General features: G+C 31.5%; 1 protein-coding gene across 1 annotated transcript in view; it reads right to left on the reverse strand.

The window, feature by feature from the left end:
- The window catches only part of Atrnl1 (attractin like 1), a 656,020-nt gene that overhangs the window by 343,550 nt on the left and 287,839 nt on the right, over window positions 1–24,631 (reverse strand). The window contains exons 25-26 of the mRNA XM_033761235.1: window positions 17,598–17,659; window positions 4,714–4,792 (exon numbers count right to left, since the gene is read on the reverse strand). Coding sequence (XP_033617126.1) covers window positions 4,714–4,792; window positions 17,598–17,659 — 141 coding nt within the window. The remainder of the gene's footprint in view (window positions 1–4,713; window positions 4,793–17,597; window positions 17,660–24,631) is intronic.

Raw genomic sequence — 24,631 nt, forward strand, 5'->3', positions numbered from 1 at the left:
CTTTTAGACCCTATTACTTATATATATATATGTATATATATATATATATATATACATATATATATATAAGTAATAGGGTCTAAAAGTAAAGGTAATGATCAAGGATCTTAAAATATGATTTCAGGCAAAATTTTCATATTGTATATATAGTAAAAACAATTTTACAAGTTTTGGCTTTTATTTTTACAAATAATGTTTTTGGATAATTATGTAACATTTCCCGTTTACTTGCATTACTAATCTTGCCTTCTGTGACTAATATAATGTCCAGAAGTTTTTTTACATACCCATACCACTTGTAGATGGCCGCACTACAACAACCCCAGTGCTACCCCACACCTTATGCATGTGAGTCTTTCTCCAACTGAAAATACTGTAAAGCTATGAATTCCCTAACACTTGAGCCTATGTATTTTTCTTCATGTTTTTGATGTTTATAAAATTGACTGGAATATAGGAAAGGATAAATATACTATTGTTGAATTAAGCAAAATGGAAATGCTATAAGAGAACAGATTTACATGTGAAAAAAATTGTTAACTTTCAACTCCTATGTCTCTTGTACATATGTGAATCTCAATATAATTTAAGTGTATTTAAGATAATTGTAAAACTATAACTAAATATGCTGAGTGTTTGCAATTTCTATCACAGAATAAAATAAAAACATTAATACAATGGTAACTGTTGTAGTTTGCATTTCCATAAAAGCCAGTGATAAGAAAAAGTTGAAATTGAAGCTATTAACTAAAGAGACATTTATTTGAATGTAGTATTTGGTAATGATAAAAAAAATCCATATCTTTCATGGGAAACTTTATATATTAGAATTTATAAATATAATACAAAATACAGGTTTTAAGTACTATGATAGTCTACCAAAAGTTGCATTGAGTACCTAGTCAACTGCTTTTAATGTCTCCCATGTACTCTATTCCAAATATTCTCTGTAAATGTTTTGAGAAGGCAGACTAGCTCAATTTGTAAAGCACTGCTATATTTTATTAATAATATTTAGACGCAAACCTTTTAACTGAAAATTTAACACTTCCTAGGCTGTTTTAGCATTGTTTCTGCATGAAATGTTGTTAATAAAGTATTAGGATAGATAATAGATAGAATGAATATGATCAAAATACATTACACATAGTAAAAACCTCCCCAAAATGTAAAAGTAAGAGGGAGAGTGGGAAAGGGAAATTACTGTGAGATTAAAACATGTATGTTTTGTACAAATGAAGCACATTAATCTGTATTATCATTAAGCAATAATCAAGGAAAGGGAAAAATGATAGCATTACTTCTTCACTGCTTTTGCGCTCATGAAACAGGCATAGAAAAAAGAATTAGGGTGCTTGCCAAAGAAAAAGAGTTACTCAAAGCTGGTAGAACCCAACTTACAGTTATAGTATGTTACTTTTAACTCAAACTTCAAGTTGATAATGACGAATCTAAACATAGGTTTTACACTGCATTATTATGAAATATGTATCAAAGTAGAACATCTTGAACACAAGTTCAGTCTTTCTTGGGTATTTTCTTAACACAAGCATTTTTAAATATCTTCATTTACACCTAGATGTGTTTGTGTCTTATAATATTTATTAAAAATGTAATTTCATTTTTAAAATAACATGACAATATTTTGAAAGACTTTTGTAATATATGCTTGCTCCAAATGTTTCAGAAGTTTCAGTACTTGTACTGTCCATGCATGCTGGAAGGGAATGGCAGGAGGAAAGTTGCTCATGTCACACTTAGGAAGCAGAGAAGGAAGGGAGAAGCAGGGGAGGGAACACACACCTTTGTTGCACCCTCATTGACCTGTCCCTCTGACCTGACCCCAGGTCCTAACATCACATTTATCACAGCAGCCCCATCACTAAATCACTTTTCAAAAGCCACACCTATGAGCACATGAGGCTTTGGGGGTACATCTACTAATGAGAACTAAAAGTTAAAAAGCTATATACTTGGTAGAATTAACATCAAATATTCATACAATTTCCAAACATTTGTTTCATCTTAAAACAATCCTTGCACTTTGAAAAGCAAACATTATAATTGCTATAACGAAATTAGAGAAATTCTAAGGAAAAATCTATAAATAATTTGAATTTACTTTTAAAGACAAATTGTCATTCATTCTATTAATCACATATGTTTTCTGAGCTTTAAATGAATCATCTTAGATACTTTTAGCAAACAAGTACTACAGCCACAAAGAGAAAAAATACTAGCTTCCAGACTTGGGGAATATTCCAGTTTATTAAATAGTTAAAATTGGTTCAAGATAAGCTTAGACAAAAATACATTTTGACCTCCACTTAAAGTCTGTAACATTATAAAAACTAAAATTAGTGTATTTAAAAACTCTTTGGGGCTCAAAAGAACAAAATGAAAAAGTCTTCTAATACTACAAGTAAGTATTATCTCTGGAGCTCAAAAAATTAGAAATAATCCTTAAGAATATGAAAATTATTTAATAACAAATCTGATAGTAGAAAAAGACAATGCTATCTTCACTTTTGACTTTAATATTTGAATAGTTTCTAATATATTTAGAGATTTTATCTAAAGGAATTAGTGACATTATATTACAAAAATTCCTCAAAATCCTTTCTTCAGCATATACTGTAGCATAACATGAACTCTGACTACATAAATGCTGTGATTTGGTAGAGGTTAGCAAATCAAATGCAAGCATTCTTATTTTCTGTAGCAAAAAAGAAGCACTACCTAGATGAACTTTGTATAATGGAGCATTATACTGAGATTATATCCAGAGAACATGGTAATATTTACAAGAACGGAGTACTGCTCTGGCAGTGGCCCAATTTTCTTTACTATTTCTTGAATTACTTTCCATGTATACCACATATGTTAAAAGATTTTAACCTCCAGTTCAATGATAAATTTATTTTCATACTTTAAAGTAGTATCAGTTTGACAGAGTATCTGATTAGTATGCAATAAATAGCATTTGGCTACACTAGGTGATATAATCATAACCAAAATCAACTTATCATTTTTATCAACATGAAAGTTTGATAGGTAAGTGGACTACGCATAGTAGTTTTTCAAATTTTAATATTTACATTGTTTATAAATGTAGTTACTATGTGTAAACATTTCTAGGGATCTAAGACCCAAAACAAGAAATTAGTAATATAGCACAAATTCAAATGGGCCACTTTGTCACATTCAGATACTAGCTAATGACGAAGTAATACATTTTTGTTTTCACAATGTATATTAACAGAGTTGCATTTTATACATTTTAGAGATAAGATACTTAAACACCACTTGTCATATGCAGAAAGAACACAGGCTATCGATCTTGACTTCTTTTCTAACAGATGGGACATTAAATTGTCACCAGCTCTATCACATTATAGAAGGTCTTCCAACTGCCTACCTAAAATTATGTGGTATTTTTTTCCTTCTTTAATATATACTTTGTTTTTATTAACTTTATTTGTACATAAATACCAAATAGTTTCTAGTGTAAGTAAGTAAGTAAGTGTAAGTAAGGACTATAACTTGAATACCATAGGTCATCTAAATTGTCTGGACATTAACATCCATATAGAATTTCACTGCTTACCAAACATGTATATATTCATATTCAATAAGCTCCTTTTTGATTGGATTACTGTTAATTTTGGGGCTGTTTCAATAATTTCTCATTGATATTGTACTAGCCACATGCAAAAATTATAGAGGCAAAAATATTAAGTTGAATGATTTATTTAGGTGGGGAGAATCTCAGATTTATTAATATAAGAAGGTACTTGCTATGGATAGTTACTTGAAAATAGGAGGATAATTAAGAAGAATTTATGCCACTAATGTGACACCTTAAAATAACACAATTTAAAATATTTTTAAGTATTATCTTTTTATATGAAGAAAATCATACTGAAATATATCAGGAAATGTAACAGCAAAATAATACTATGATACTGTTATAATACTAATAGAATATAATAATTGAATTCTAATAAAAACAGAAAGTAGTTTTTTATTATAGGAAGTATGAAATAATATATTTACTGGATATTTTTCTCCTCAGAGGACAAAGTTTCCTGGTTGCTTTCAGTTCATTAATATATTAAAATTAACAAATTATATTTATGTAATATGATTAAATTGTCAATTGTTACTCTAGCATTACTAAAGTATTGTTTTTATTTATTTTAATATTATCAGTAACATTACAATTAATGGTCATAAAGACATGCATAAATTATTGTGCTGTTTAAATATAATTGGATTATCAGATATTCAAGAAATAGAAAATATTTTATTAACCCCCCCAAAAGAATGCTATAGTAAGTTTCTAGAAAATGTATTATCTAAAGTTAAAAGTAAATTTTTATCACTTAGAATTGTCTTTTAAATTGCAAATATATTAACAAAAAATAAATTTATATCATAGCAAACTACACAAAAGATATTACAAATTAGGTAGCATAATATTAGCACTCTGTACTGATTTTTATACTATTTTTTAAAACCACAATTCTTCTATAGTTGCTGACAGAATGACAGTGACAGCATAATCTGAAGCTTTAAAAATATTAGATTGTTCAATATTAAGAAGAAATAATTACTTCAATTTTACTTGAAAGGAGCATATAAGTTAAACAAGAGTGGCCTATTTCCTCAAACCTTTAAACAAAAGATTAAATAGTATTATTGACACTGTACCTCTCTCCGCCGAGAAGCCCAACAGGTTTGTTTGATCTTCCATACCACAGCAGCCACCAATAACAAGGACAAGAAACAACTGGAAAGAAAAGCAGAAATTGTTTTTGCTCAAAACACCTTTGAAATATGCAATGAAATGTATATATGGAAAATTAAAATAAATAGAAGTAATCAATTTGTCGTGGTAAATATTTCAAAAAGAAAATTTATGCAATGTATTTTAATTCATTTTAATGTGGCATCTCTTTATATACTAATGAATATATTAATACTACTAATACTTAATATTTATACAATATTCAACACGAGAGAACACTTTCCTTAGAAATCTTTGCAACTGAATTTACCAAAACTTCCCCCAAAAAAAACAATTTTTTCCTATCAACAAACTTATTTTTCATTTGACAGTGCCAACAATTGTTAAAACTACTTTTTTCTGAAAACTAATTTTGATTTTTCTTCATGCTTTCTGACCCAATATAAGATAATAAAGGTAGATTACATTCCAGGATCCCTTTTTAAAATTATGGACGTTTTATAAACCTCAGTTCATAGATAACTATGCTCTTTCCTTGCTCTAGGAAAGACAGCTCAGTAATACTCATGGCTTCAATTATGATCTCACTGGAATGATTTCTAAATCTGTATCGTTAGACCTGCAGCATCTTATCATTTAGTTCAAACACAGTCCCAGGAAAGAAAGTGCTGATATACAACTTTCGCAAGGATTAGACACTTAATAAAATACTCATTTTAGCTGAGAAATTCCTGATTCACAGGTCAGTTTTAATTATTTCAAATGACAGACATTTTCTTTTATCAATTTATGTCACTTGTGTTTTCTGGGTAAAAACTGAATCAGTCTGATACCCACTAAAACTTCTCTATATATTTACAGAATATATAATTAGAAAAGCCTACAGGATTCACTGCTTTTGTCCTACAGGAGACATTTGCTAATTTCTGGAGATATTTCTGATGCTACCATTCAAGGCACAGATAGTGGCATATTTACAAAATATCCTAGAGTATACAGGTCAATTCCCCAACTACGGAGACATTGTCACCTCAAATAAGGCTTAATGTGAGAAATTCTGGTATAGTCTCAATTGATAGTGGTTACACTTTTCTTGTTATGCCCAGATAAACACTGTAAGTGTTTAAAAAATATGCTACTAAGAATTGACACTTTAGGGCCATGGATTTAGCTCAGCGGTTCGGTGGCCTGCTTTGCAAGCGCAAGGACCCAAGTTCAATGCCTGGTACCAAAAAAAAAAAAAAAAAAAGAATTGACACTTTAAATATAGACTGAGGATTTATTCATTTATTTATCTGTATTCCAATCATAATATCATATCCTTAAAAATTTTAGCATAGAAGATATAAACTTAGCATGCCTAAACCGAATCATCAATAACATTTAAGATCTGTCATGTAAAGGTACAAGATCTCAATAATGAATATAACTGTACTGTATACCTAAAATGCACCAATAAACTCATGAGGAAAAAAAAAAGAAAAGGAAAAACATGGAAATAATGTATACAGGGAATGGTGGAGAGGGTGAAGGGAGGGCTGGGGAATGGGAAAAATAAGAACCAAGACCTGTCGTATAAAGGTACAAGAGCCCAGTGATGAATGTAACTGTATTGTATTCCTAAAATGTACCAATAAACTTAATTAAAAAAATAAAAAGTGATATTTATAATAATAAAAGCAACTGACATCTACTAAATAACATGTACCAAGTACTATCCTGAGAGTTTTATATGAATTATCTCTAATTACCATAATCATAAATGATATACTATGTACACTGTCATGTGCTCATTGAAAAATATGAAAATTGAGTTATGGGGAGTTTCAGTATATGTCCCATATTTTAACACTTTAAGTTACAAGTTGTCTTCTTTTTCCTCACAGTTTCACCAGTTCTTTAAAAGCTAAAATGAAACACACATTCAATTTCACATTCCTTCCACTCAATCAGACTTAATCACATCCCATCAACTATTTAAAAATGTCTACAGTAGACAATAACATATCTACAAAATTCATTTATATTGAAAAATAAATTTAGTCTAAGTAACAATATGTAATTTGATGATTCATAATATTTTCTTCAAAATATTACATGATAAATATTCAGTTGAAGTGATAAAGACAATGAATTTCCCCATGGCAAGGTTCAATTCTTTCTCATCTAAATTCTGTGACTCAAGTGAAAAGTATCTTTTCTACAATAATTCACAACAGCATTAAAAATATGCAGTCTTCATAATTTTACTTTCTTTGAAACAGGAGATATATTCTATTTTGGTTTGAATCAAATGCTTTCTATACTTATTCCTATGAGATAACCTGTAAAAGTAATAGAGAGAACATAAACAAACTGGTGGATACATCAATTTTAAAATTTTTTTCTAAATAATATTCTAATAATCTCATAAACATTTAAAATTCAATAAATTATATCTCAGTATCTAGCACATAGTTGTTGTCAATAAACTTTTGTTAAATGAAAGGAATGTGTTGAGTATCTTTTTTTATATAAAATGTGATATTTGGAATTATTATACTTCTATGAAAATAATACTTTATAAATATATTCTTGGCTTCTGAGAAATTATACTGTGAAGAATTTAAGTCTCTTTTTAAATATCAAAGTAAAAGTAGTTGGGAGTGGTGGTGCACACCCGTAATCCTAACACTTGGGAGGCTGAGGCAGGAGGATTGCTGTGAGTTTGAGGCCAGCCTGGGCTACAAAGTGAGTTCAAAGCCTGCCTGAATTACACAGTAAAACCCTGACTCAAAAACTAAAAAAAAATTAAAAATCAATAAAAGTAAATGCTGGTATATTAAGAACATGTGCATAATTAAAAAACAAACCAAACAAAAACAGCTTGCTAAATTTAACTGGCACAGTTAAAAAGTTACACTCATTTTTAGGTAGCAACTTGAAGATCCTAGTCTTGATTAGCATCCTAGAAAATAGAAGAATAAGAGAATTTCTACCACCTGAATTTCTGAGATAACCATGTGTTGCATTTCTCTACATACCACTCTTTGCTTCTATGTGCTCCTTTTTGCCTACTGGTCTTCACGAGAAAGGTTTCTGGGGTTATCTCATCCAATTAGCTTTTCTCTACCATATCTCTTAAACCAAAAGTTTTAATGGTTAACATCAAATATTATAACAGTATCTTTTAGTTTGGTTTTGTGACAAGTTTGTCAGAGAAAAATGAATTTTCACTGCTTTGTTTCAGGTCTTCTTTTTCCATTGTAGAAAAGCTTTTATTGCCTGTTGCTCTTTGGTATAACAAAGCCCTGTGCATGACCATGGAGAAATAGCTAAATCAGCATGGAATTTTAAATTGTTAATCAGTAGTTGACAGAGATTTAGATTTGTAATTTGAAATCTTCAATATTCGAAAATCTAAACTTTTTTCAGTGTTGACATGCGGCTACAAGTGGAAAATTTCAGGTAATGGGTTACAGTCAAAATGCAGGTGCACTAAACACACTGAATAAAATTAGATTCACATTCTGTGATAACCTGTATATGAAACATAGGCTTGGGTTCCGTTCCCAAGATATAGATATAAATGTAGATGTAGATATAGATATAGACAATATAGATATACTATTGTTGAGGTCTCCTTCTAGAGGAGGGGACCCGCGGACACAATGAATGACCAAGAGCTGATGGCTAATGGCAAAGTTTATTTCTGACACAGAGTGTTACATAGTTTCAAGGCCACACACACAAGCATGATCTCAGTGGTTTGATGATTAACAGCACTTACGAGCAGTGATTAACAGCAGTTATGAGCAGATATATATTGTTCAAACTAAAGACATAACATCTAGATGAAACAACATCTGTTTATGACTAAAAAGGGAGTGCAAACCGGAAAGAGGAATAAAGAAGAGATTGGGGGTTGTTTGTAGGTCAAGGGACTTGGCTCCAGCACATCATCTTTGGGACGCCTGTGCCCCGGTGAGAACCAGCATTCCGGGACTCGGGGTCAGCACTTTGGCTGTCTGTCCTCTCATGCCCCAACATATTATGTATAATCTAAAATCAAACGTCTAAAATTTGAAACATTTCTGGTATGAAACATTATAGATAAAGATTACTCATCTTAAATACCTTAGAATATAACATTAAGATGATTACAAATGCAAGTAACCAGAAACCTAACTGGAACTGGGATAAATTATATTGGCACTAAATATCCCTGGTATAAACTGAATAGTTACTCCTCTCAGATTCATATATTGAAGTAATCGTTAATGTGACTGTATTTGAAGTTAAATGCCTTCAGGAGGTAATTAAGTTTAAATGAAATCAATGCAGGTAGGGCCTTAATGTAATAGGATCAGGGTTCTTATAAAAAGAGACTCTAGAGAGCTTGCACACTCTCCTTTACCTTCCACATCCCTAAAGAAAATACCATGTGAACACACAGTCAGGAAGCAGCTATTTTCAGGCCAAGAAGAGATTTTTTTTATTTTCTCCAAAATTCAATGATTTTGGCAGCCTCTAAAATGGCAAAATAAATTTCTGTTGTCTAACCCACATTATCTGTAATATTTTTTATGGCAAACTAAGACACTCTCCAAAGTTCCAAGAAAGAATAAGATTTGGTCTGGTCAGGGCCCTAGCTACATTTATCTCTAATTCTCTGGACTACACACTCTACTGTGCATTATTGGCTTTAGTCTCACACTTTTGTTCCTCTTAGAAATGTAAAAGAATGCAGCAGTCCCAGGCTTTATATCACACACTAGTACTCATGACCACTCCTCATCAATCACTGAAGATGCACTAAATGGTTTTAGCCCGTCACAAAGCTGGTGAAAGTTTCATTCCACTCAAACTGAAAGGTTGTTGCAGTCATGAGGAAGAAGATATCCAATAGCAAATAAGTATCTATATCTTCTGTCTAAATTTAAAATCAAGTTCAGTGGGACACAAAAATATGTATTCAGTTATTTTCTGAAACTGGAACCCTACACATAGTTAATTATATTTGATAGTATAGCAAAGGCATTTCAAAGGAGAAAGACCAGTATTTTCAACAAATCATGCTATAACAATTGATTATCTATTTGCAAAATTATCAATCTTAAGCTATGCCTTAATCATAAACAAAAACTGGATGTTACACTTAATTATACAACAAAAAATATATAAAAGTTGAGCAGAGGATATACCTTAGTGATAGAGCTTACCTAGTATGCACAAGGCACTAGATATGATCCCCAGTACAAGGAAGAAAAACCGAAGAAAATATATATATGTATACATTTATATTGTGGATGTCAAATTTAATTTTTTTTTCCTTTTTTTTGTACCAGGGATCAAACTTGGGCCCTTTAGCTTGAGAGGCAGGAGGCAGAACCTCTTAGCCAAGTCACGGGCCCAGCTATTTGAGGCTGGATCGTCTCTCCCTCCCTCTCTCCCTCTCTCTCCCCCTCTCCCCCCCCCTCTCTCTTTCTTTTCCTTTAACTATTGAGTTTGTTTTTGTAAAATTCTAGATCCCTGTTCTTCCTTTGGTAGCAGGGGTTGAACTCGGGTCCTTGCTTTTGCGATGCAGGCACCAGAACCACTGAGCTAAATCCCAGGTACTCAGTCTTAATTTTCAACTTGCTTGGATCACAAAACTCCTAGAGATGGATCATGGGGGTGCTATATTTTTCAATCCACTGAAGCTCTCATCTTCACGTGCTGTTAGGTGGGGCTCACTGGAGGAGGTATGTTACTTTAAAGGGTATATACCTCTAGCTAGTGCTCTTCCTCTGTGCCCTGCTTTGTGGCTGCCAAAAGTAAGCAACTTTTCTCCAAAACACCCTGATGTCATGAAGTTTCTGATGTGTAGCCAGTCAACCATAGACTGATATCTTTCAAATGGAGAATTAAAATAAGCCTTTTGTCCTTTAAGCAGAAGGTGACAAGTATTTTGTCCCAACCATCAGAAAATTGGCCAACACACACACACACTCACACTCTTAAGAAAATCTACGTAACTTTGAATTAGGGAGAGTCCTTAGATCTAGGAATCATAATCAATTACAAAAAGTACATTAGATTTTTATTAAAATTAAAATTAATAAAAAGAGGGCCGGGGATGTAGCTCAGTGGTTTCACGGCCTAGCCTTGCAAGTGTACAAGGTACCAAGTTCGATCCCTGGTACCAAAAAAAAAAAAAAAAAACTTATTTCCACATTTATAATTCAAATTGTGGCTTCAAGTTTTTATATAACCTGTAATAATTTTGCTTCATACAGAAGTTTCCAGGGTTTATTAGTACAAAGAAAATCTGTCTACAAATGAGGACCTACGAAAATATTTTGGAAGATTTTTGAATTGGCTTGTATCCTAGTGGTGCTGGTGAGCACAAGAAATCATCTGACTGTATTCCTAAAAACTGGATTTTACCACACATAAATTTGTTTGTTTGTTTGAGACAGGGTCTCACTATGTAGTGAGACTGACCTGGAACTCACTGTGTAGACCAGGCTGGTCTCGAACTCACAGTGATCCTCCTGCCTCAACTTCCCAAGTGCTGGGATTGTAAGCGTGTGCCACCATACCCGGCTACACATAAATTTTTAAACAGGCTTCATACAGAAGCAAAAACAAAGAAACAAAGAAAAACAGGATAAACAAAATCCAGCCAACTATTAGTACCTCCCACAACACACGCAAAAAAAAGTACTTGAAAATTTACTAATATAAGGATAATAATATGAATAAGGAAGATAATTATTCCAGGTTATATAAAAACTTGAAGCCATAGTTTGAATTATAAATGTGGAAAGAAGTTTTAAATAGTGAAGTCACGTAATTTAATCTATGTTTTAAAAATAATGGCAATTTTGACTGATACAAAAGAAATGCAATTGAAGTTTGTAGCAGAAAGGAGAGAAGACTATTCCCTTCCCAAGTATAGAAGTTAGGTAAATGCTGATACCTGAAACGAAGCAGGTTAAAGTTACAACACATTAACTTTGAGGTATTATGCAATACTTAGGCCAAAGTGTGAAGACATGATGCTTAGAGGAGACTGTTTCTGTTCCTTGCATTCCAAAACTCCACGTTGTAAATTAGATATGAAATATTGGTTAACTAAATTTTTATATACTTTATATTGTTACTAGTTTATTCCTATAACATTAAATATTTCAATTTATAAAAGCAGCTTAGACTTAAATATCTATTTTCTTTCACAACAGAGGCCTAGAGAAAGATTGAGAAAACCTCAATACAGTACAAAGTTGTTTATTATTTCTACTTAAGTCCATATCTTGAAGTCTCATTTCTATTAATGTATCCATCTTCATAATTTCATTTTTGAAAGGAAAACTCTTTATTTTCATCATTCAGTGTTCTTTGTTATTGCTCTCTATCTCTCTGCACATACATATGTAATTTTTATATTATTTCTATAAATATATATTATTATGCCAAATCTCCTGAATTATGCCACTTCGATATAGAGATTTTTTTTTAATTAATGACTTTACTTTTTGTCCTTTAGGTATTTATATTTCTTTTTCCTGTTAAAAATATCCCTATGTTTGACATGATTAAATGTCTTATTTCCCTCAAAATCTGGATCATTGTTAGCTTCACATTATGCTTATTATATCACTCTAAACAGTTATCTTTCACTGTTTTTTTCATTGCTTAATACTCTTTATTTTGCTTTTGAATTCTTTAGATTTATCTACCTAAAGCTTATCTTTTTAATTCCACTAAATTATGACCATCTCTCTTGCCACTTTGTACCCACTAAGGTAGGTATAATTTTTAGAAGACAGTAACAAATGTTAGTGAGGATGTGGAGAAACTGGATGTCTCATCCATGTTGGTAAGATAGGAAAATACTGCATCTTCTTTAAAAACAATTTGGCAGTTCCTCACAATGTTAAAATCTACAGTGATCTATGATCAGAAATTTTACTCTTAATTATAAACACAAGAGAAATACAACACATCTCCATGTAAAAATTATACTTAAATGTTTACAGTGGCATTATTTATAATAACCAAAGAACTCAAATATCCATTAAATGATAAAATGAAAACTAAAATGCCATCTGTCATGAAATGCAATACTATTTGGAAATATAAAGAAGTGAAGTAAGGATACATACTTCATGAATAAGCATTGAAAACACCATGTAAATGACAAATAAATTCAGTCACATAAGAATACATGTTATATGACTATGCAAAATGTCCAGACAAATCTATGGACAGAAATTAGATTAGTGATTGTCCAGAACTGGAGATATGTGGGTGGGAGGAATAGAGAGAAAATAATAATGGGTATTTGGTATCTTTTTGGAGTGATGAAAATATTCTAAAGTTGATTTTTATAATGGTTGCACAACCAATTAACATTAAACCTTAGCTGGGAGAAATGTATGGGAATTATATCTTCAAAAAGCTGCTCAAAAATAATTAGAAAGTTGTTAAAGAGGTGATGTATAAAACTGAAAGTTTCAAAGTTTTGCCTTATTTCTCCTGAATTCAGCGAGGAAAAACATACTGCTTGACATTAGTGTAGTTATGCTTCTTAATGTTGATAGGGAAATCGTTGAATAAAAATCATTAAATGTATAATTTCTAATCTGCTAGAAGGAAAAGAATTAAGTAATATTAGCAGCTTATTTGATGTGATAGAAAGCACAGGCACAGCAAAAGGATGACAACCATTTTTAAAACTGAGAAGATTGAGGAACAAATTACAGGTCAACAGTAGAAATAAATTCACCCCATTTACAATTTCCATTTACTTTCCCATCACTTAAAATTCAGATGTCCTCTGATTATTAAGACAAATAATATTTGAATATTTGTAGTATAAACAAAATAAATACAAAACAATAAAAATGTTTCAGGAAATAAAAAATGATGTATCTGGGAAATTGTAATGAAGGGAATTGTAATATAATGTGTATATATATTTGGTTCAACAAAATATACTTTAAACAAAAAGTATTCATAGGGACTAAAGAATTCAAAATGATTAAAACAATGCAATACCACTCTCAATAAATAATAAAACAAGAAGACTGAATAATCAAGGAAATAGGGAATAAAACACAAAAAAACTAGATCTAATAAGCAAACACAGAGCAAAATCTAATAAGCAAATATGTATGTAAGAATAACACAATGCACATCTTCCTAAAAGTTACTTTGGGCATTTTGCAGACTAGACCAAAATTAGGTCACAAATCAAATCCAAATAAATTTTAAAAGATAGATATCATACAAAATATCTGCTCTGCGACAGGATAAAGTTAAAAGTCAGTAACAGAAGGAAAACTAGGAAATTCAGAAAAGTGAAAATTAAATGACACACTCTCAAACAACCAATGGATCAAAGAAGAATTAACAAGGGAAATTATAAATATCAAAATGAAAATAAAAACATACCAAATCATAAAGTACACAGTGAAATCAGTGCTAAGAGGGAAACTGAGTGATAAAAGCTTACATGAAAACATTTTAAATCAACAATCTAGCTTCACAATCTAATGAACTAGAAACAGAGAAACTTAATCCAAAGCAAGCAGAGGAAAGAAATAATAAATATCAGATTAGAACATAGGTAATTTATATAGAGCGCAAGGGTGATAAGCAATCTTTGTGAGTGCTATCAGACATGAGATCAGAAGTAACACAGATAGCAAGGACTCAAAATGTCATCATAGCTCATTATTAAAGTTGGGGTATTAGGAAATGGAGGCATGGTACAAGTAACAAATTCTAGCAAAATTCTGGCTCATTTTGAGGCAAAAGTGTCTATGAATCCATTGAGTAGTAATTTCTTCAGTCATTAAATGATTAATTAGAATCCATAAACAAGATAGTTGGAATAACTACTATACCATATGGCTGGCCTATAGAGTAAAATTAATCAAAGTGGGAAAGACCTCAAAAACTACCCTCTTCTAACCTGCAGTATAGTTACAAGATTGTGACTACACCTAGTGGTATAGTAAAAATTACTGACGCCATTAAAAACCTATCGTATCTCCATTTAATTTGTTTCTTTAAAATAAATAATTCAGAGCTGGAGATTTAGCTCAGTGGTGCCACCGCCTGCCTCATAAGTGCAAGTTTCTGAGTTCGATCCCCCGAACCAAAAGTAAGTAAATAAATAAATAATTCAGACATTTAGATTCAGAAACACTTATTTTTTCACAATGAAAAAAAGTATTTTAAAAATAATTCTTTTTGGTTTTCTAGTCATTTACTCTATTATATCACACATCATAACAGCAACAACAAAATTCTATATAAGAAAGGAATACAATTTAGAAAAGCTAGGTGACCTATTTAAAATAGCACAAAAAGCTAAGACTAGAGCGAGGCTATGTCTATAAGTCACCTCTAATGATCAATTAATTATGTATAGCACAAGAGCTCTACATGATATAGAGGTAAAAATCTGATACCAAATTTGAGAAGTACCCCTATAAAGCTATGACTAAACTGAAAGCTGACACATTCACTTATCCCTCCTACTTCCGAAACCTGGTTAGAAATAGCAATAGCAGGAATGAGGGTCCCACTGAAGTGTGTTCATAAATATTAACTTGTTAAAAAAATTTTAAATGCAGCTGTGGCCTTCAAAAAGTAATTAATAAACTTCAAAATATTCTGGCTATTTTTTCTTAACAATGAAATGATTTTAAATTGTCTGATTTACATTTCACTACTGGAAGAAATTTAAATGACAAAAAGCCCTTCAAATATATTTGATTTCACTTAATAATAAGACTACTTTATTTCACTTTGTCCATGATGACAACATAATAAATAGGATCATCTTTAAGACAGGGTACATATTAATACCAGCTTTCTTCTCCTAAATAAAAGAATTTTTAAACTTAAATATGCACACAAATTTAAAAGCTTAAAATAAAAACAAATATTTAAATAATTTTTATATAATTAACTGTGAATTTTTATACATGACTGACTTTAAAGTAAATTCTCACCCACATTATTCTATATCACAAAGTAGTTTTATTTTAATGCATTAAATAATGCTTATAGTAAATTCTATTGCTTTCTAAAAAATATTGCAACTATGTTAATAGTCTCAAAATTCTCCTATGTGCTGAAGTACAAAATCATGAAATATAACATAGTCAGTATGTTTCCTCAGATTTTAAGGGATAACTTTACAGCATGAATGCAATTTCACATGTATTAGTGATTTCCTTAATAATATTAAATTCTAAAAATTAATAACTTTTAAATTGCCATAAGCACATATAATTATTTTCAGAGTAAAGTGACCAATATGATAACGTTTTAAACAAGAGAAGTAAAATAATGAACAGGGAGTGTGTACATTGAATAAAAACATTTTAAAATCTTAAGGGTTGTAGGAGGTGATGAGAGGTTAGACATGTTACATATGAGCCCCTATGGATGAATTGGAAGAGATATTAAAGTGAGATAAATTTCAGCTCAATTATAAAGAACAGTTAGTTAGGTAATGCTAAAACGTGCTATCTCAGATGATGCCTAGTCTCCAGCCAATAAAGGGAGTTAGTCATAATCTGGATGAAGGGTTGAGCAAAGTATGACTACAGCCTAATTCAGCCCACTACATGTTTTTATTATAAAGTTTTATTGCCCTGCTCATCCTAATTTTTTTCCATTTTAGCCTTAGCTGCTTTAGTACTGTATCAAAAATGTCGCATAAATGGAACAGAGACTGTATAACCCACAAATGTCAAAACATTTATTATTTGGTCCCTGACAGAAAATATTTTAAGGCAATAGGAATGCACGTACTGTATGGGAATTTGAACAAGATAACCAATTGGAAAATAATTATTAGGTGTTTAGGAAGTGCCCAACACATCATGTTTCAAAACTTAAATTATATGGATCCTTTACAGTATATGCCAGCATAATCAAGTTGATAAATAGAATGCAAAGTTCATACCACATTCTACCTTTATAGTTTTATGCTATGATGAGGGGTATGTGTGCCAGGAGTCACATTTGTCTTATATGTGCAAAGGAACCAAAAGACTAGTATAAGTGGCACAAGTTCATAACAAAAATTACATCTTCAATATCCCACAATACAAATATTCTATGGGTGAAAATAAGCTTTTTCACATTACATGTCTTTATTTACATCTCATGAAAATGAAAAAAAGTGTTCCCTAAAAAGAGTTTTTATATACCATGAAATATTCCTACAAACACTACCTGATGGTCTCCTTTACAAATTACTATATTGGCATATTAAAAATTAGCATACCAAAAATTCTGAAAACTAATGTCTTTTAAAAACAAACCAAAAGAGACCTATTTAAAATTAGTATACATAGCATTTCCTGGAGCTGTTCAACTGTGGAGCTTTTCCTTTATAACCCTACCATTAAAATCTCACATAACTAATGTTCTGGAGAATTATGCTCTATTCAAAGTAATTTATAGTATTTTTACATTACTAATTCCTTCAAGAGTAAAAAGTTACTTCTCTTTCACCACACACATATGATAAATACAGAGAAAAACTGAATTCATTTCATTGTAATAGATATAACTAATCCATGTTTTGCACACAGTTTTCTTAATTGAAGCAGACGTTAGTTACTTTACAGAGAAAGTTATCCTCTTTCCACAGAATCCATTTAGTTATTTAGTAGTACGATAGTAAAGAATCTTTTACAAGTATATTTGAATCATGTTCCTTCTGCTATGGTATATATTTAATGACATTAATACACATATTTAAGACAAGGTATATATTTTAAAGTCAAATAATTATAAACTATGTAGCATATTGCCAGGCTTAATAAGTTAAAAGTCAATAAAAACAAATTACCTGAAGAAGGTGACAAAAAACTGCACAAGATCCATGATCGTATTGTGTTGTGAGAATGCAATCTGAAAAATAAAAAAATAATAATAACCAAGCTTCAAATGTATTGAATCTAAGTTCTATAGCACCTGTGATGATGTTACACTGTATGTGTAAATGTAGCACTTCTAAATAACTCATAGATTTGGAATCAGCATATCAGATATAAGCTGGGGTTAAAATTTTATTTTAAATACCTACATATTCAACTACTAACAATGATCTTCGCATAGTTTCTGATGTTAATGTGGATAAGACTAACATAACTTCAAGAATGTGAGCTAACAGTCCCATGTAAAATGTTATGACACATTAAATGTGCCTAATTAAAACATGAAAATGAGTCTCTTCATCTAATAATCATATTTTCAAGTAATGCAACGGATAACTCCTTGTAAAAACAAAACAAAATAAAAATGCAACACCCTTACAAAATATTGAGGGGATTTTTTTCCCTCTACTTCACTGTCTAGAAAAAAGATATACATATGTAGAAATATTTGGTTATCTATTATCAAAGAATAAAAGTGTCACAACATTTTAAAATTTCAAATTAATAAAAATGAATTGAGAAAGGTGAAACTAGTAGAAAGCTGAAGTTGTTCTCCATCTCAGCTAACATTAGAGAGACCATGCTGCAGCCACTTTCCTTGAGGAAGTATTACACAGAGTACTGGGCAGAGTGAAGCATCTGAATAAAGAATAACTGAAAAGATACTTCATATACTAGCCATGGATATCTTTGAAAATTATATAATCTATAAGTTCAGGACCATCCCATTATTAGAACTTATAAAAGGGGAGAAGATGGAAAATGAAGCAAGATAAAAACAAAAGAATGATGTGTCAACACTGTAAAACTGCAGAGGAAAAGAAATGTTACAAGAAGAAAACGGTGGTCAGTTTCTGTAGGCTGAATATGATGAAACTGGAAATATAAATATTAGACTTGACAACATGAATCGCACAATTAAACAAGGGTGCTTATAGTGAAGTGATGAGGTTACTAATCTCACAGTTTCACATAAAGAGAGCGTACACAATGAAGTAGTGACAAACAGCCTGAACATTTTTATAAGGTCCATTTTAAGTAAGAGGAGCATAATAAGGAACACAGAGGATTTTAAAAATGCTTTTAACCCATAGAACATTTAGAAAACTAGTGATGTATGCAGTGCAGAGAAATTATTTAACATAGCCTTCCTTGGGATTATATTATAAAATCCAAATTAAATTAAATTAAAACTGTATTACAAATTTAACAAAAGCAAGCTTAACCACTAGAAAATTTTAAAAGGCAATTCCAGAGTTTTAGGTGGACAGCAACACTATCAACTATTTTTTTATATCCTTGATTCCCTACCCCCCCCAAAAAAAAAAACAGCAACGAGATTGCAAAACTAATAAATAAATAGCAATTTCAGCAAAATGGAAAAAATTATCCCTTTAAATGACAAAACATAAAAAGTACAATGCATACACACATACATTGTCTTACTTTTCTCCTTGCTGAGACAAAATACCCGACACCTAAATTTAAATGCAGAAAGGTTTATCTCAGCTCACAGTTTGTAGAGGTTTCAGTCCATAGTTTATTGACTCCAAGGCAGGGTGGCATAGCAAAGGGGCATCGCAGCAGAGAAGTAGTGTGTGGCTGCCAGAAAGCAGCAAAAGGAGCGAAGTAGCAAGAAGTAGCAAGCAGCGATGACAGCAGCCCTTCCTGTCCCTTCTATTCTATCCAGGATGGAGCACCTTTACGCTTAGCATACACCATTAATCCCAGCTTCATACACCCTACACCCAGACACTGGGATAAAGGCACAACCATGACACATGAGGCTACAGGGGAACATCTAGATACAAGCCATCACATACACAAAGCAGTGTCTATGTGGAAACAAGAAAATCCAAAAGTTCAAAGTGATATTCATTAGAACTTGACAGGCCCATTTTCACGTAGCCATGAAACAGAAGGGATTTTACTCAGTCCAAAACGAAGTAATGCCAAAAGTTCTTGAAGAGTTTTAAAGGGGGCTAGAAAAATTTGTAACACGTGAATTTTCAAAAGTAACCAATCAAATCTCTATTTCAGGAGAGCTCCTAAGGGAAAGAGAAACTGATAGATGTGAAAATCAAAATTAAGCAGCATGGGATGAAAACAAAGGAAAGATATTCCAAGGAAAGAGGAGAGAGTAACACAGTCAGGAAATCTTTATGAAGGAAAAATAAAACGTTTTTTTTTTTTTTCAAGCGCTGATCTTCCTTTGTGCACTGTCAATTTAATTCATTATTATCATTCTCAAATATCTGCCATTCATTGGCCGGGGATTTAGCTCAGTGGTTCCACCGCCTTCATTGCAAGCACAAGGACCCGAGTTCAATCACCAGTACAAAAAAAAAAAAAAAAAAAAAAAAAATCTGCCATTCCTTAACACATAAAGGATTTGGTATTCCTTAAATTTAATTGATGCATAAGCAGTAAGAATATCCAACAGCACTACAATAAATTTAGATGGGCAAAACACATAATGGGAGCTACAACAAAATTTTCTTATGGTTTCCTTGCCCTTCATGGGTCTTTATTATTTAAACTTAGGAAAAATATCATATTCTAAACTACATAAGCAAACCAAAAAATACATAAAATTATCCACAATTTTGCATATTTTTTCAAAGAATATTTGAATATATAAAGTAGAGAAGGACCTACAAACTATAGTTATGAAGTAAAACACTAAAAATAATATAAAATTTGAATTATTTATATGACCTATCTGTATCTACTAATAACAAAGTAAAAAAATTAATAGTATTCCCAAGGGATATAAATGCTATTTAGCTTTCAAGGATAAACTAGGTAGGATACCATTATTAAGAGATGACGGCACTTAAAACCTCCCATAATTAACATAATTTTCTATATTGCCATACTGTGCAGTTCCTCACAATTTAAATTGCAATATAAATCTTGAATATTGAAAAACCAATTGGAAGACCAGGATTTAGCTCAGTTACCCCATGCCTGCCTGGCAAGAGCAAGGTCTTGAGTTTGATCCCCATACTAAATAAACAAACAAATAAATAAATAAATAAATAAATAAATAAATAAAAGCAATACCAATTGGAGACCTTGTCCAACCTTTGTCACAGATAATACTATCCTACTTTTCAAAATTAGAAGGGTAATATGATAAACATGATAAGAGAGGGCTTTGTAAAAGTGACATCTGAAATATAGACCACTTTAAAAACTAAAGAAAGGGACACCTTGATGTAAATACTCTGTTACCAAATGATATTTAAGAATAAATATAGACTCAGCCTCAAATAAAATAGCTTTTCATGTTGGCTGTTCAACAGGAGAATCAGTGCTATATATTGTATAAATCTTTCAAAATGCTTCTTGAGACTCACTATAGAAAATTTGGTAAGAGACAATCTATAGAAAACCCTGCCTCAGTATATCATGAGACAAAAGTTCTAAAAAATAACATTGGACTGATTCTGGAAACATAAGGCAGATTTTAGGAAGATTTGGTAGAACCGATAAGCAAAGCCAAGTTGACACTGACTCAATCAGTCCCTTTCTCTGTGCTTTGAATATGTGGTTGGAAATAAAAAATCTCAAATTCGTATGCTGATGGTATTCAGAATGGATGTCTTTAGGAGGTAGTAAGTGTGAAAAGAGGTAATAAAGGTACAGCTCAAATGACAGGATGGATAGTTTTATAAGACAAGAAAGAGAAACCTGCGCTCACAAGCTTCCTCTTTTCAATGTTAGTTTCTTTGTTTGAAAATTTTTCAGAGATAAAAACATTGCCCTTTGTGGGGCTGGAAGTGACAGCTAACTCCTCTTGCCCTCCACCACTTTCTAATATACATATTCAAAATTAGTCCTAGCATACCTGCAAAAATAATTAAAGAATCCTGTATAGGATTTTACAATTCAAAAGAGCACACCAAGAAGTTTTTGCCTTTCACCAGAGCATGAAATCATGCTGAAAAGAGTATAAATGATAAATTAAAAGTGAAATGGAAGCCTAACATTAACACCATACACAGTATAGCTCCTCTCTTAGACTAGGGTGCTCTCATTTTAACTAATGCTTAGGGAAGAGTTAAAATTTCATTTAAGAGGATGCCTTGGGCTCAAGGTGTGTGGCACATTAGTAGAGCGCATACCTAACATACTTCGGGCACTGAATTTCATCCAAAATTAAAAAAGAAACGAAGATGCATTGGAAATTGGAAAAGCTACAAAGAAAGTCACCATGCCAAATGACTGTTTTAATAGATATAATTTTAAGACAGTGAAAATTGGATCAACTTAAGCCAACATATACATACTGATCTATTTCCCATTATGCTCTACATATAATTCATATATATTCAAAATCTAAAGTTTTGTATTGTTTATTATTTATCTTGACTCAATATAAATAGATCACAGATGTTTTAATTTTATTTTGGTTTCAATGGCCTATGCTTTAGGATTTTCATAAATATATGCCACTATCAATTTAATAATTATTTATATTATTTACTAGATTCTTGTATTTAACATCCTGGGCAATGATTCAAAGAAAATTAAATCATATAGCTATATTTAAAATTGCCTCAGTGATTGAGAGTATTAACTTATAGTATGTTTTCACTTATGCATATAATAATTGATATTTTCATTTATACTCTTAAATATCATTTTAAAATCTTACTAGTACATGTTTGCAGCACATAAATTTTACATTCATCTTAAGGAGTAGGTACATGTATATAACACATCTTCATTCTTTTTATCTCTCTTCCTCTCCCTACCCATTTTCCTCCTAATTCTAGATACCTTTACCCTATTTTCATTTTTATGGTTACTATTATTATTTTTTTAGTACATGTTTGCAATATAATGTTGACATTCACTGTAGGTATTTGGTGCATATACATGACACATCTTAAATCTTTTAGGTAACCTTCCCCTCCTAGCTTTACTTCACCTCTGTCTCTTGGACTCTTTCCCATTTTGCAATAGTTCAAAATACTTATACTCCCAAAACTTATATATAAATTTAATGCAATACCCATAGTATTTCTCACATAACTAGTGAAAACAATCCTAAAATTCATATGGAATCAGAAGTAATCCAGAACAGCAAAAGGATCTGTCGGTGGTTACTTTTGCTGTGGAAAAAAAAGATTTTTGATAAGATGAGATCCCATTTGTACATTCTTTGTGATAGTTCCTCTTCAATTGACTACACCAATTCTCTATTCCGGAAGATTTAGTTGTCTTAATATTTAGATCGTTGCTCCGTTGCAAATTTACTTTAGTGTGTGGTGAAAGATATGGGTCTATTTTTAATCTGAGGCTTGTAGAAAGCCAGTTTTTCCATCACAATGCATTAAAGAGGCAATCTTCCTTCCAGTCAAGATGTTTGGCTTCTTTGTCAAAAATAAGGAGGTTGAGTGTGTTTGGAGCTGTTTCTGCACCTTCTAATCTGTCCCACTGTTCCTCGGGTCTCTTTCTTGGGTTTTTGTTGTTGCTGTTTGCTGTTTGTTTGTTTTATTTTAAACAACTGTAGATTCATAGTATAATTTCAAGCCTTGACTTTGTCCCCCAGAATTCCTTTTTCTATTCAAGGTCACTTCTGGTTCCAAACAAATTTTAGGAGTGTTTTCTCTAATTCTGTGAGATATACTCTTGGTACTTTGATTGAGGTTGTGTTCTTCCTACCCAAGAACAGGACTCTTTCCATTTAATGAGATTATCATTGATCTTTTTTGAGTACTATAGTTCCATATGTAAAGGTATTTTACTTTCTTCATTGCATTGGTTCCAAGGATTTCCCTCTTTTGGATACTACTGTGAAAGGTTCAGTTTCGCTAATTTCTCTTTCAGTGAGTTTGTTAATTACATACAGGAATGCTATTGCTTTTTGACTTTGTATCCACTTACACTACATTCCTGTCCAGGAATGGCTAACATTATTTCAAATGAAGAGAAGCAAAAAACTTTCTCTCTAAAATCAGGAACAAGACAAGGATGTCTGCTATCACCATTCCTGTTCTATATAGTTTTTAAAACACTAGCCAAGCAATTAGAAATGAGAAATAAATAAAAGAGACATGGATAGGAAAAGAAATTAAAATATTATATTTGCAGATGACATGATGCACTACATAGAAGACCTCAGAAACTTCATCAAAAGACTTCTACAATTAATAACCAAAGTTAGTATTGTAGCAGAATACAAAGTCAATAATCAAAAACCAATATCATACTGCTATACCAGTAATAAACTCACCAACAGAGAAATTAGGGAAGCCATAATTTCTACAATAGCATCAAATCAAAATCAAATAATTAGAAGTTAACCTAATCAAAGTAGTAAAGGACTTCAACAAGGGAAACTCCAGTACACTGAAAAGGATATCAAAGAAGATATCAGAATATAGAAAGATAACACCTGTTCCTACATCGGCAAAACCAATATAGTCAAAATGGCCAAACATCCAAATCTGTTATACAGAGTGAATGAAATCAAAATTAAAATACCAACCACATTCCTCTCAGAATTAGAAAAAGCAATCCTAAAATTCACATGGAATCCAAACGGATCTGGAATAGCATAAGCAATTATGGACAATAAGGGTAAGGCAGGAGGCATCACAATACCATATTTCAAGTCATATTACAAAGCTACTATGATTTAGAGCAGCATGCTATTGGCAAGAAAAAAAAACAGACATGTTACTTAACGTAATAGAACAGAAAATGTAGAAACAACTCAAGGCATAGTCAACTACTTTATCTTTGACAAAGGATCTAATACTTTTCATTGAGGAAAGCTACACTCTTTAACAAATGGTGCTGGAACAGTGGAAATCCACATGCTAAAAATTAAAACTAGACTCATACCTCTTACCATGTATTAAAATAAAATGAAAATGGATTAAAGATCTACATATTAAAATACAAACACTTAATCTTCTGAAAAACAAAG

Source organism: Fukomys damarensis, unplaced genomic scaffold, assembly GCF_012274545.1.
Source record: "Fukomys damarensis isolate Sample0158 unplaced genomic scaffold, DMR_v1.0_HiC HiC_scaffold_8, whole genome shotgun sequence".
NCBI classification, from domain to species: Eukaryota; Metazoa; Chordata; class Mammalia; order Rodentia; family Bathyergidae; genus Fukomys; species Fukomys damarensis.